The 15,275-nt window shown below is 35.5% G+C and overlaps 1 protein-coding gene across 4 annotated transcripts in view; it reads right to left on the bottom strand.

Moving 5' to 3' along the window:
• Positions 1-2,481: 2,481 nt before the first annotated feature.
• ITPRID2 (ITPR interacting domain containing 2) overlaps positions 2,482-15,275 on the bottom strand; it is a 39,281-nt gene continuing 26,487 nt past the window's right edge. The window contains exons 12-18 of one of the 4 annotated variants that reach the window (XM_036078848.2): positions 14,352-14,429; positions 14,145-14,272; positions 13,606-13,756; positions 12,475-12,540; positions 11,310-11,774; positions 4,571-4,688; positions 2,482-3,628 (exon numbers count right to left, since the gene is read on the bottom strand). In XM_036078848.2, coding sequence (XP_035934741.1) covers positions 4,584-4,688; positions 11,310-11,774; positions 12,475-12,540; positions 13,606-13,756; positions 14,145-14,272; positions 14,352-14,429 — 993 coding nt within the window. In that variant the 3' untranslated portion in view covers positions 2,482-3,628; positions 4,571-4,583. The remainder of the gene's footprint in view (positions 3,629-4,570; positions 4,689-11,309; positions 11,775-12,474; positions 12,541-13,605; positions 13,757-14,144; positions 14,273-14,351; positions 14,430-15,275) is intronic. The other 3 variants (XM_036078849.2, XM_036078851.2, XM_036078850.2) reach the window with 3 other exon arrangements.

Genomic DNA, 15,275 nt, shown 5'->3' with positions numbered 1-15,275 from the left:
CAAGTTTCCTTTTTTTTCTCCTTAGCTTACAGATAAGCCAGTTATTTTCCTTAAAATATTTCATCACTATTTCAAATATTATTTCTAAAATAAAGCAACATTCTTTTCTGTTTCAGTTCAAAGTCATTCTTCAAAATGCATTACCTTTCATATCATTCCAACTCACATTACCTACAATATCCTTAATATCTTTTCTATCCATTTGAAGAACCCATTGGATATTTTTAAAAAATGGACAAAAAAGAGACAATCTAATTCCTAAATGTATTCCTTCAAAGTTCTAAACAATGTACTCTATTACTTGTCTTTAGAATGTGCTCTTATTCATTCTTTATATATCCATCTTCATCAGCTCAGAGCCTTGTAAAGGGTAGATATCCAGCAAACTTTTTTTTTTTTAATATTTTATTTTGAGAGAGAGCACATGTGAGAGCACATGAGTCAGGGGAGGGGCAGAGGGAGAGGGAGAGGGAGCTGACTCCCCGCTGAGCATGGAGCCCAACAGACTAAAGGGCGATCCCAGGACCCCGAGATCATGACCTGAGCCGAAGTCAGATGCTTAACCCACTGAGCCACCCAGGCGCCCCTCCAGCAAACTTTTATTAAGTGAGTCAACCCTCTAAGTATGCTAATCATTGTTCACAAGATTTAGTCTCCTTTGGGGTATCCGAAAAGACCCTTGTGAGGAAATGGATAGTGCTATTTGTTTGATATGTTTCTTTGAGTACATTTCTAATTTATTGCTAAGCACACTGACATTCTGTATGTAAGCTATTATTCAGTGAGAAAGAGAATCAGGTGTGAAAATGAGAACAAAGTGAATAAGGTAAAGGGCCGGATTTAACAGTAATAAACAAATAAAAAAACATATAGGAGAGGAACTATTAATTAGATATGACATCTTAACTTTCTCCATTTAGAATGCAGCCAGGATAAGTGCTAATTACTTCAACATTTATAAAAGATTCTAATAATCAGTCATACATAACTTATTACAACTTAGAGCTTCAGCTTTAATTACAAGAAAGAATATTTCCTCTTCCCACTTCTTGGAAGCTATCAATTCTTCCTTTCCAGGAGAGGAAAACAGAAAAAAGGAGAACCTATGCTTTGGTTTTGTATTATTCTTTCACTAGCACCACACTCCCATGTAGATAAGTGAGGAGCATGGGCAGTATACCATCTCCTCAGAAATCCCCCAGACTTTTTCTTTACCTTATTTTACATGTACTTCACTGCATCCTTATTGTCCTCTAAAAAAGTTGAAGCGTATTGTAAACCTAAAACTGCTCTAAAAACATGAAGTGTTTTTTTTAGAAAGTTGAAGATGGCCAGCTGAGCAAATAGCCTTAACTGATGTAATGCATATTTTAAATGTTACTGAAATTCAATTGAACATTCGTAGAGGAACAATATGTACTCAAGTCTGAGTAGCTGCCCAGTTTTGTCCATGGTATATCACTCACGGTGACTCCCAAATTCCAAACCACCATTTCAAGATTCTTTTTCTTCTTTGCCTTCTTTCTTCAGGCTCTGCGCACATGTGCATGCTACAGACAACTTGGGTTCTTAAAAACAGTTCTTCATCATGCACGTAGGAACTCAAACTCAATTTATACATTCTGAATAACCTTTACAAATATTCTTGACTATTTGAACCCCATCCTTTCCACTTCCCATTTTTTAAGATTTACACAAACCACATCTTCTTGGTAAAGACTTCTCTGACCACCCAGGCTACACTCTCTCAAGTTCTTTTTATGATTCTTCTTCATATTTTTTCATTTGGTACTTGTAAACTTACCCATATAAAAAAAGATACCTTCTTCTCTCTTTCATTTCTACATAACGGGAGCTAGCATGGTGGCTTTTAAACACAAAGATTTAAAATGGAGAAAAGGATGAAACTCTAATAGTGAAGTTCACTTTATTTCATTTATACACTAGAGAAATGATCTGCCCATTGGTTTTGTCTATTACTGCAACTGTTACATCTCTAATTTTGATTATCAAACTCTGGGTATCTTGTATTGTCAGAAATGAACTGTAAGTGGCTACAAAGCTGAACAATTAAAATCACTGATGCCTGTATTACTTTTAATATGGGGTGCCTGGTTTATATGTATCATTACTATTATATTAGAATCAACTAAATTGAAAAATTTGACCAGAGAATAAAATGATACTTTAATGTCTGTTCTTTGGAGTTTAATGGTACATTTTAAAGGAAAGTTTTATTTGGCTTCAGATGGTAATCATTAGGACCACAAAACTAGATGAGACCAAGAGGCATCAGTACAAGCTCTTTCTCCAGGGTGGTCTGGTCTTAACTGTATTTTTCAAAGCATCATAGAAGCCTCTCCAGGAAAAGGGAATATCAACCTATTAGGTTATATCCAATTTTTTTGGACCTTATTTGTTACTCATCAAATCTAATCCAAATTCTTCACATTGTTAAGAAAAGAAACTATTAAAAAGATGTTAGGCAAAATAAATACTTTATTGTTTTATTTTTAGAAATCAGCCTTTGTGTGATAATTCAAACATTTATAAACCTTTTAGATATTCTTTCAAAGAATATTGTTAACATCTCAACCACCTTTGATTAAAATTTCACACAAAGAAATATAATAAGAGTTGAAAATTATAAATGCTACAGGAATAATTCTAATAAATTTGGTTGTTACTTTACACATTTATTTAATACATACAAAACCAAATAGGAAACCACCTTCTTTTTTTTTCCCCCCTAAAGACAAGAAGTTTTCACTGGTTAAAACTGAATTAAAACCATCTATTATGAGGAGAACAAATCTAAATTACTTCCATTTTGAAAAACAAAACCAGCTTATTCATTTCTATCCATTCAAGTCAGAGGTCCCATTATTTTGGCAATACTCTACTGTTTAGTCTAAAAGAAGAAGAAACATCTCCTTATAAGAAGTCTGGACAATGCAAAAAGTATAGTGTTTAACATAAGGCTTATTTCTAAAAGAAAAATACTACATAAGCTATAATAAAATTACATTTGTCTTGGTAAAGTAACAATGCTTACAGTGTAAGAACATTAAGTAGTTGTAGGTAACCTCATACAATTCTATCCTACTGCTATTAGTAACCTCCTCAAGAATTAAGAGCAATTTTTACAACAGAACAATTTTTCTTCTTGGAAGTGACACTAATTAATAGCAGTGGAGGGAAAATCATTGGTTGCTTCAAGCTCAAAAAATGAATCAGTTATTGCACAGTAAATACCTCATAGAGGTCAGTGTTTTAAGAAGCTAGTCTGAAGAAATATGTTATTTATAAGTTGGTTAAGTCTGGAAGTTTTCAAGTTTTAAAATTAATTCTATATAGGGAATCAATTGGAAAATATTGACATACAAATAAATATTAGGCTTTTCAAATGGCTACAGTTTTGGTAGTTTAGAAAAGAAATAAAGTCAGCAAAGTGCCTAAGTTTCTATGTATGTTTTTAAAAAAGATATGCGTAGAAGAAATAAACATTGTACACTGTATACAGTAGCCCAGCTCAGCAGCAAGTATCTTCTGAAGCACAAGTAACACCTCCACCAGTGTATATCATTGATAACTCCAACATCGCACAGCCAATAGGATCCATGCCAACCTTAAAAAAGAAAGAGAAGGGAGCATTAAACATTTTCCAAATATTAGTGTTAAAAGGTTCTTTAAAAGGAGGATGAGAATCTTCTCTAAATATGTATATACACATATGTATGTGTGTGTGTGTATATATATAACATCCTTTTTTATAAATTATGATATGATTACATATGGACCTATAGAATACTTTATTTTTTTAAAGATTTTATTTATTTGAGAGGGAGAGAGCAAGTGAGAGCACAAGAGCACTGGGAAGGAGAAGCAGACTCCCCGCTGAGCAGGGGGCCAGATGCGGGGCTTCATCCCAGGACGCTGGGATCATGACCTGAACCAAAGGCAGACAGACACTTAACTGACTGAGCTACCTAGGCACCCCGGGATACTTTTCTTTAAAAGACAAAAAAATTAAGAAAGATACTAATAATTTGTGATTAATTCTCAATCTTGGTCCAATGATATCAAAATGATGTTTGGGGGCGCCTGGGTGGCTCAGTCGTTAAGCGTCTGCCTTCGGCTCAGGTCATGGTCCCAGGGTCCTGGGATCGAGCCCCACATCGGGCTCCCTGCTCAGCGGGAAGCCTGCTTCTCCCTCTCCCACTCCCCCTGCTTGTGTTCCCTCTCTTGCTGTGTCTCTCTCTCTGTCAAATAAATAAATAAAATCTTTAAAAAAAAAAAAAAAAAAAAATGATGTTTGGTTTGCAAGTTCTGATTCCTTCAATTCCAGTATTTATTTACTATAATGAAATTTCAGTAAAATAACACACTATCGATAATCCCCTAGAGGTGAGTATTATGAAATTTGACTTGCTTGCACTTCCAATAGGGCTGTATGAGTTTTTCACACTGCAGGGTAACCTATTATATATATTATAAAAATTAAAAATTAGCCAGAGAAACAGTCCTGGGTACTAAGAAAACAAAGCATTAAAAACTAAGTAAAATTTACCTATAAATTCCATTTAATGACTATCTTGCTTAGAATTAGATGCTTTACTTGAAGATACCGCTGCCAAAAGTCCACTTACAATTTCCCGTCTGATTTCACCAACAATAGACTCTTTAATCTAGAATGGAAAAAGAAAAATAAGAATTTAACAATAGGACTATATTCTACTTTTCCTGTTTTCAGAAAAACAACAATAGCATTTAATTCCTACAATCAGCTAAGCCATAGAGAAACCCTCTTGTAAACCTTCATGAAATATAGAGAGATAGTGAGGAATCATGTCCATCTATCCTCAAACCCAGGTCAGTGTGTGGTCTGGTGTAACTCAGATAATTCCATTATAAAATAACATCACAATTTTTTTTTTTTAAAGATTTTATTTATTTATTACAGAAAGAGAGATAGTGAGAGAGAGAGAGCACAAGCAAGGGGAGCGGCAGGCAGAGGGAGAAGCAGGCTCCCTGCCAAGCTGAGAGCCCGACGTGAGGCTTGATCCCAGGACCCTGGGATCATGACCTGAGCCGAAGGCAGATGCTTAACCGACTGAGCCACCCAGGCGCCCCAACATCACAATTCTTAAGTTGAGAACATCAAACATGTTATTTTATAGATTAAAAAACTTCATTTGCTCCATGACACAAAGTAACCAAGAAGAACTGACTAAATGTTAGATTCACTTTCATGTTTTTTATTAATGTCTATTTTTGTATGGTCATCAACAGTGTACTTAGTGTTCTCATTGCTAAGAAAACTCATTAGTGGCAAACTAGTATATGGGTATATTGCCTGTTTATACCAACTGAAAACAAAGTATCTAAAGAAGTTGTATATTGTTCGAACCTAACACGCACATTTTAAGTGGAAAGAAAAAATAATTTAGTATAATTTATTTTAAAACATGAAAAATATCCTCTAAACCACCACAAACTCTAAAGAAATAAGTTTTTCTTTAGTTGTATGGTAAAGGCTTGTCACCTGTCTGAAAATTTTGCTTCAGATAAAGATATACAATCTTACTTTATTGTTGGAAGAGGCAAACAGACTTAGGGGCAATGATAATTCCATCAAGATTTTCTTTTCCAGATGCCCAGACACTGCACATGCCTATCCATGCCTTTTTCTCTCTAATGATACAGCATCACCTCCAAATAGCTCTTTGTGAAGGCTGTAAATGTGGATTTCCTGAAATAAACTGATAATGTCTTCCCAAATTAGAACTTGAGACACTTTCAAGCAGCTTTTAAAAATTCTACATTTCCACAGTTTCCTGTCAGCCTGATCTATTTCCTAAAATGTTCCTAAGTACATCCTGAACACATCTCAATTGAAGTCTTTCCAAAAATGGCTCTGTAGTAATCTGTCATGCAAAACCGGTACATAATACATAGATTCATACAGAAGTATTCACAGAAACAAATGCTCCTTAGCTACCTACTATCTATATTGGAATATATTTAAATAAATACAGACTTCTCCTTTTATCTTCTACCAATATTTCTAAATTTTAAACATCAGGAAAAGTTTTTGACTTTCATAGTACTTCAGATTTATTTTTAAATGAATATGTGTTGGATACAAATATTATGAAAACCAGAATCTCATAGCCACAACGTATTATAAGCACAAATACAATGTGTTGAATTAGAACCTTTGCAAATCTGTTATTTACAAGAAGACAATGAGTAGTATAGTCTTCCCAGTCCCGTTATTCCATGCAATGTGGCAATTTTATTAACTCTCATCATTCTTTATCATTCAAAAAATAAAACAGAAGCCAAAAAGTATTCTCTACAAACCAAAAATGGGTGCCAACATTTTTTGAGGGTACGGATATTACTGGAATAAAGCATAAAAGAAGCATGGCCAAGGAGGATGTTATAATCTAGATGGGCACAAAATGAATATTGTTTCATAAAATATTAAGAGGAAAAATAATGTATTAATTTACTAAAACGTAAGAACAGAGAATAAGAGACCAGTATGGGCTACAAGAGGAAAAAGTAAAAACTTCTCAGAGAATGACAGACCTTAAGAAAATAAGGGCAACTTCAGGTCACAGTGAGGAGAAAACTGCAGCAAGAACACCTGGGAAGAGAGGGGAGCAAGAAGGAGTGTCACCAACAGATGGTTCCCACCAGGGAGAAGGAGCCTGGACTAGGAAGGGTGAGGTCAGATGGGGAGTGTTGTGCTGTGAGCTGCTTCAGGGAGAGAACTGGGTCTCACTTAACAATGTATCCTGGCATAAAGTGCTCGATAAATGTCTGAATGCTTGCTCTGATGAGAGAGAGAGAAGCGATACAGAGCAAAGGCATGAGAGGAAGAGAGAGACAATATCTGACACGAAAGTAGAAAAACAAAGGATTATAGACAGACTAGCACTGAAAACAATAAAATGCCTTTAATAATTTGTTGAAGGAATAAACGTATGGACAAATAAATTAGCTCCCAAGTCTCACATGCTACAGGGAGGATGGAAGGATTAGGAGTGAGAAAACTCTATTGGGATGGATGGGAAAACTGCCCTTATGAACACAGTTTCCACAAAGTGGTACAGGCTGAACACAGACTTGAGTGAGATTAAGAAAAGAATGTTCACTGGCAATAGAAGCAGTTCTATTCTGTTCCAAGTCTGAAGTGTGGGTTAACAGGCATCTACTGGGTCGTGACTTTGTGGCAGCCATTAGATCAAGCGATCACTGAAAGAAATTGTAGTAAGATCACAGACAAGCTATGTATTTACCAAAATATAGGTTTAAAGCATGTCAGATGGACTGTAATAAAGATACTATAAAAGGCATGAACCAAGCCTAGGAAATTCATTAAACAAAAAAGAACTCTCTAAAGACAAAAGCAATCTATGTTTATTCTTTGATGTTTAATTCTGTTGATTTGCTTCTACGGCACTTGCTCATTTATTCTATTAAGTAATCTTTTTAAGTAACTGTAAACAGTTTCAGGCCACTGATTATATACACCACAGACCACCTGGGCAAATTCTAAGAGTGTAATTTTTCCCCACTACAACATATACAATCTGTGCAAAAGTGGGTTACCTTTAGTCTGACAAAAGCTTTGTTACTGAATGAGTATACTAAACATTTGTCTGAAAGGACTTCCAGAGTTCTCCTTCGAAAGAATTCTACTGTATTAACACATTATAATGAAAGCATACTTTTTCAAAACTTCACATATGGTGAAATGATGAAAACAAAAACCTGACAGACATCATTGTGTTCATGCACCCATGCGTGCAGTTAAGAAAACGTCCCTGAACGTGTCTGCCAAACATGCTTAATCCTCACCTGCAAAACATTCAACCCAAGCTTAAGTCCTGCCGTCCTGAGGAGTGGCTTTGTTAATGGTGTCAGGGTCACAGAATTTACTGGAAAGGCAGGGTCTAATTTAATTTTCTTGGTAGCTGATATAATAGCTTTAATAAGCTATTCAGTACCATGTGTATTTAAGCAAAAAGATTATGGATTTGAAATGAATGGCATCAAGACTAACCTGAATTTTATATATTTTGTAAACTAAGTTTAACAGAACACCCTTATAACTGAGCTAAGATAGTATCAACACATTATTTTTTAAAATTATAATTGGCATTGTACTAACTCATCTAATAATGTGTATTTTTTTAAGTGCTTCAAAATAGTTTATTTTCTTAAGTACATCAAAATTCCCCTAACACTTTGTTTCACCTATATACTCTGCTTGGTAAGTCCTTATCTGTAAACAGCAAAAGGTAAATGTTAAGCCCAACTTCCTCCAAACTATGCCAAATGTTGAATTAGGGAGTTTCTTTCTTTTTTTTTTTTTTTAAAGATTTTATTTATTTATTTGAGACAGAGAGAGAGCACAAGAGGGGGGAGCGAGAGAGGGAGAAGCAGACTCCCTGCTGAGCAGGGAGCCCGATGCGGGACTCGATCCCGGGACTCCAGGATCATGACCTGAGCCGAAGGCAGTTGCTTAACCAACTGAGCCACCCAGGCGCCCGACTTAGGGAGTTTCTAATGAACAGGTTTAGTTACAAATTCTGAAAAATTCCTCAAACATTTGCCTTGCATGTCAGTTTAAATGTCTTTGAAATTATAAAATCTTTCTTGTTTTATGGGAGGTTCTATATAAATGATCAAATACTTCTCTAGGACCAAGAAACAACCATCTTTTTTCTATATGCTATGTTCTATCAGCCAAAGAATAAAAATGTTCTGGTCTAGGAATGCTTTACTCCTTGGAAATTACACACAGCACAAATCAGACCACCTATTAACAACTTTAAAAATGAGGACTCAAGTGTGCATTAAGGGAATATTCATGCCAAACAAGCAAAATTATGTCAAGTTTTCAAGGAAAACTTTCCAACTAAAGCAAGCTAAAGGGAACACCATACTTCTAGGGGAAGAAAATGTACCTTAAAACTTACTTCTTCATATAAAACTTACTTCTTCATATATAAATATAGTGTGGAGAAAAATAATTACTTAATTTCATGCAACAATTAATCTTTGATATGAAACATAAAAATGGATTATAATCATCTGCACCTAACCGAGCAAGATGCGTGCACAGAGCCTGCTATACAGGAGCCCGCTACATACCATCGACTTACAGAAATTACATTTGTAGGACAAATAAATGTATAGAATTAAGACCTTTTAAACTTGAAGCTGGTAATTCAAGTCATGAAAAGAAATTATAAACATGCAGTCTCTTCTACTATAATGCTGGTTTTGAAAATGTAAATTTGTCTCAACATGATTGAAATATTAGGAAACAACTTGAGTATAACTTTCACGTCTGCTTATGTGCAGTATCACCTATAAGAAATACTGGGTGAATACAGATAACTGCGTTCAGCTGAACCTAGGAACACAGTGCACAAAATACATACACATTAAATATCTACCAGTTATCTCAGTTCACTGTGTCATGAGCCACACCTACTCACATCTGGTATTAAAACTTTCTGCTGGATTCCATCTTACTCTCCTCTGCTACCTTGCAATACCTCACAAGCTGCAACCCTTCCAAAGTCCAGTTCCACAAGCAAATCTCAGGTATTTTTCAAGATCAAGTACCATATTTATTGCAGTATTTATGTATTTCTTAACCATTTAACATGTATAAAATTGTGCTATTTTTGTTAGGTTTCTATCCTCTTTTAAATATGTCACTTACAAAGTTTTGGTTATGCTTCTAATCCTATTTTCCCCATAAGCTCTGTGGTTATTACTGCACCAATGTGCACAGCACAATTTTTAGGAATGTATATATATATCATACCATAGTAAAACTGTATTTATTTTTACTGTACTTCTCAAGCTACTATTATGCAGCTATGAATGATGGCTCCTCATACACATGAACTAATCTCTGGACCCAGAGGATCAATGGCCCATTTGAGAGAAGATTCTGGTCTGCTGCCACCATTCTTGACCTATAACCACTACAAATTTGTTCTATGTTACTCATAAATTAATTTCAAAAATACATTAGGTTCATATTGCTGAATTTACTGGAAATATGCAGATTAAAAATAGGGAGCCACTGACCCTAATTTCTCTGGCCTATTTTAACCTTTTCTATTTCTAAATTCTTGAATACATTATATTACATGTTTTTTTGTGTAATTTTTTGATTGTTGCCTGAATTAGTCTTATTTACACCTTTCTACTAGTCTTTTTTTTAAAGATTTTATTTATTTATTCGACAGAGAGAGACACAGCGAGAGAGGGAACACAAGCAGGGGGAGGAGCAAAGGGAGAAGCAGGCTTCCCGCGGAGCAGGGGGTCCAGTGCGGGGCTCGATCCCAGGACCCCAAGATCATGACCTGAGCCAAAGGCAGACGCTTAATGACTGAGCCACCCAAGTGCCCCTCTACTAGTCTTTAAGCATAAGGATTTCACATCTTATATGTATTTTTCTTTTATCTCTTACAGAGCATCATACTCATTAAGACTCTTATGAAGTGATTTTTTTTTTTTAAATGTATAGGATATCCCCATTTTTAACCAATGGAAAGATCCTTTCTCATCATGGGTTTTAGTATCAGTGAGAAAGAACTATGGATAATTATGGTTCTTCCTTAGTTACTCTTAAGAGAATAGATTGGAAAAAAAAAAATATTCAACATGTGTAATTTTTATCCTGTGCACTCTATTACATTTTGTACCCAGACAAAGTGTGATTTGGGAAGAAAAGGAAAAAATTAAAAGTCATCAAAAATTTTGATCTGTACTCTCACTTTTTAAATGATATATATATTATTCCTTCTTACTGCCTGATCCTAGTGTCCAAAACAGCTATTTTACTAATTTTCTCAATTAACTTTTGACCTGTTGACTACTAATCTTAATTTTTTGCAGTCCTTTTGGTAACCTAGAACTATGGTTAAATGTTTCCGGTTTACACATTGCTATCACCCAGGGTAAACCTTCTTTTCATTCTGTATTTCTATCTTTGAACAACTTCTATATATCTCCACTACCCACTAAGCCAAACAGATCAAATTCTTTATACTTATTATTTCACACTGGAGTATAAAATTTGCGGAAATGCCATTAGAAACATATCTTAATAGACATGAGCTAGCTCAATGGGAAAGCTCTCTGAAAATTTAAAAGCTCTCTGAAAATTACTGAATACAGTGAATCAAAGGATTATCTTATAAATAATGTTCAAATAAAACCTCCTCCAACACATACTGCCAAATAAATTAAGCATAGATTTCACTCACCTCCCGTATGACTTGCTGCAACTCATCTTGCTCCACATTTTTATGCATTTCTCCAGCAGTTGGCATTAATGGGATTTTTCCATTTCCTTCTTCCACTTCAGATTTAGGTCCCACAGCCTCCAAGACTTCTTCAGCTGCTCCAACTTCCTCAGAACTTTCCACATCTGGAGGTGTCTGAACAGAGCCCATTCTAGAAGGAGCAGTGGGTGTTAGGGCCACTGATGCTCGGAATACTTTCTTGCTTGGTACCAGATGGGTCTTGGGTTTGCCCACTGAGTCACCAGAAGGTACTCCAGTTCTTCTATTAGCATGAGATGGACCAGAACATACAGAAGATGACTCTGATGTTGCTTGGGAGAACACAGATTCTGAGCTTTCTCCAGGAGGAATTTCAAATCCCATTTCTCCAAGTCCCATGCCCAATTCAGACTTCAGATAGGACTGTTCCCGCATCAGTTCAGTGACCTGGAAGTCAGAAAAATTGCAATTCTTCTCTCTTAAAATTAAGACTGGTAGTTAAAAGATTAAAATTCTAGTTGTGATTACTGCCAAAAATCACTTAGCTTGTAAAGACATGATTCTAATTCATTCATTTAGTAACTACTCAATTTCATTTGCAAAAACGTAGGAAAATGTAAATTCATGGTGAGACAAAGCCATAAAATACATAACTAGACTATATGATTGGACAAAACTTTACTTGTTACTGTATGGGTGTCCAAATTACTTGTTAAGGAATAGTAACTAGTGAAAAACAAAATAGCTAATCATAATGCTTTGGCACCCAAATTAACCACTTTCTTTAAAATATAATAAAAATCAGACTCTTGTTCAAATAGTAGTCACCTTACAAATCCAACTACCTAAAGGACCTGGAAACAGACTGTGAAAGCGTATTTCCTCTGGAGCATAAATTAAATACTTTTCATAATGCATTACATCCTTTACACCATAAAGATAAATCACCACTGCAATTAACTGGCTTTCTAGTGGCCTAAGATGGCAAAAGACTTTCAGAAGGGCCAAATTCACTTCCAATCAATTTAGTTACCATCCAATTCTGTATTTAAAAACAAAAATATTTCATCTACACTGGGAAAATTGTGTGTTTATGAAATGTTATTATCATTCCCTTCCCCAGTGATTTGAAAGGAGAGAGGCTTACTGGTTCCATTACATTCAATGGAGAAGGGCATGACAAGTTATCAGCGCTTCTACTGCCACACATTCCCTGAAAAAATAAGAACAATATATATGTATGTATGTATAAATTATTTCTTCAAAATGCAAGTGTTTCACAATAAAATGAATTGGCTATTTATTGCCCTGAAACATTCTTTTATGTCACAAAGGTCATTCTCAACTGTCATGGGATCCTATAAAATGTGTTAATTCTGACTAAAGGTTCACAGGAGATGTTCTGATTCTCTGCTGTCACCAACACGCATTTCTCAAAATAACGATTGAAACCTTTTACAGAAAAAGATATTCACCAGTGATAAGTGATAGTCTCACTCTATGCTACACACATATATATATATGTGTGTAATACACATTCTTATTCTACTGATTCTTCTCCATATGGGTGCACATATATGTGTGTATGGAGTCATCTATTGTTAACAAAATCAAGTATGTGGTTCAAGTAACAGAAAAGTTCACTATTTCAACATTTCAAAACTATATTTCATGACTGCAAAGATAATACCAAAAAATAATCAACTGCTAAAGTTTAAATTTCACTCAAAGAAACATTAGAAGTTTGAAAAGTGATACAAAACAAAGTATTTTATTCTCTTGGCTGTATGCATGTTTTCTGCCTTTAAAAAAGATCTCATTTAATTCCTTAAAAAATATAAAGACTGGCAAAGAATCCAAAATAAAGGAAAAATTTAAAAGGAATAGTTATTTATTCAAAGGCAAGAAGGGGAAAAAAGACTGAGTGAAATATGTATTTATGTTCTTGGCAGTTAGTTACAGGCAGTGATTAAAATCTAAATTAGTCACATATTAACCCACTATCATTTTTCCTTTAAAACTCCTAAAATTTTGTATTGCTCCTTATTCTTTATTAAAAAAATATGATTAAGATTTTTCAGTATTTTTCTAAATATACTAAATAAGAAAAGAATCACAACTTGCACATTCAACTGATCTGTGGGAAAGGTTCCTTAAACATTCTGCTTGCCTCAATACCATTAAAATGTTTTAAAATTAAGGCACTGGTTCTGAATGATGTGGAACACGAAACATAAGTCCTAAGTGAAAACTGCTGACAAGCCCCAAGGCGCCATACCATGAGGGCTGAGGAGCGGAAGGGAGAAGGCATGCGCACGGCGCGGAACTGCTCCTCCAGGGCCAGCAGGCGCTCCTCCAGCTGCAGTTCCAGGTCCTGAAGTTCCATGCGGACCGAATTTCTCAAACTCTGAAGCTGATCGACTTCATACCTATCGGTGTGATGATAGGCACAAGGTTGAAAACAGCGGTTTGGAGATTTCACATTCACCACTCTCTCACAAGCCGTTAGAAGGTACTGAGATGGCCAGTTCTAAAAATTAGCACGACAGCAACTGCCGCAGGTGTGACCAGCAGGACAAATGGTCTTTCTTCCTCTACCCTCTCTCCCAAATATTCCAGACTAAAAAACAGATTACAACCGCCGTCTTCCTTAACACAGTGAAAACAGTTTAATTAGTAAAACACTATGCCTAAGTTTATTTACAGTGATTCACAAAATAAAAGGTACACAGCACTAGACATAAAACCAAAAAGGTGACAACGCTTTTTTGGAATGAAAAATATTCTGAGTTACATTAAGACAAAATGAACTTTTACCTTTCCTCCTCAGTCATATGATGATAAACCATGGTTTGCTGGCGCAGCATTGCCAGCTCTAAATCCATCATTTGCGTTCTAAATAAATTCAGGCTCCGCCTCATTACCTGGAGTTCCTGAAAAGTATTCTAAAATACAATATGACAAAATTATACTTCTAAATCACATAAATTACTTTGTAACACAAAGATCTAAGTAAGAACTTACTTCATATAGAGGTAGAACAGATGATTTCTGAGTACTATACACAGCAGCAGCAAGATCAGGTCCTCTCGTCATAGGGTACTTTAAAAAAGTGAAAGTATGATTACAAATCAATGTTAAAGTGGTTATTTCCAAATTATCTAAGGTGTTAAAAAGGTGGAATTTGGGACCTATATAGTTTTCTCTATGAGGCAAAAACCAAAACAAAACAGAACAAAAAATAACCAACAACAACCAAAAAAATCCCACTTCATTTTGTAAGCAGGAACCAAATCAGTCCCCAGTGCCACCTAGATTACCCCTATCTGTTTCAGGTATAAGTCAGCCTATATGGAACATGTATCATTTCAATCTATGCCTTACAGAACTTCCCTCTTGCCTTGAGAAAGTAGAAAACAAAAACAAAACTCAAAAATATAGAAGTGATAGCAAATTCTGAGATTACAGGAAATTGCTGAGTTGGCTGGAGAGAGTAGCAAGCGGTTATCATACTTATTCATAGACATTTAAGCATCCACTATATGTCACTATTTTAGACAGTGAAGAAAAAAGGCAAAAGGAAGACAAAAGGCATTCCTAGCCTTCAAGTGTTCTCATGGTATAAGAAAAAAAAAAGAGAGAAGTGAGAAAAAACTTACAATGTTGGGGTGGAGGAGGGGAGTGCTATGATGAAACAAACAAAAATCTAGATTAGGTGAATAAATGATCCCAGCACTGGTGACACCTGAGCTGAGCCTTAACAATAAACAGCACTTGGTCAGGCAAAGAAAGCCAAGGGCAGGGCATTCCAGGTTCAAAAACAAAAACAGTGGCATTTGTAACAACAGACACCTAGGAACACACACCTACTTAGAGGCCTGCGTGCAGTCCAACACAGCTGGTGCACACACACAAAGACTGAGACTGGAGAGACAGGCAGAGACCAGG

The sequence above is a fragment of the Halichoerus grypus genome, chromosome 4, assembly GCF_964656455.1.
Source record: "Halichoerus grypus chromosome 4, mHalGry1.hap1.1, whole genome shotgun sequence".
NCBI lineage: Eukaryota > Metazoa > Chordata > Mammalia > Carnivora > Phocidae > Halichoerus > Halichoerus grypus.
The sequence above is the reverse complement of the archived record's forward strand: the minus strand, read 5'-3'. Positions and strand labels throughout refer to the sequence as shown.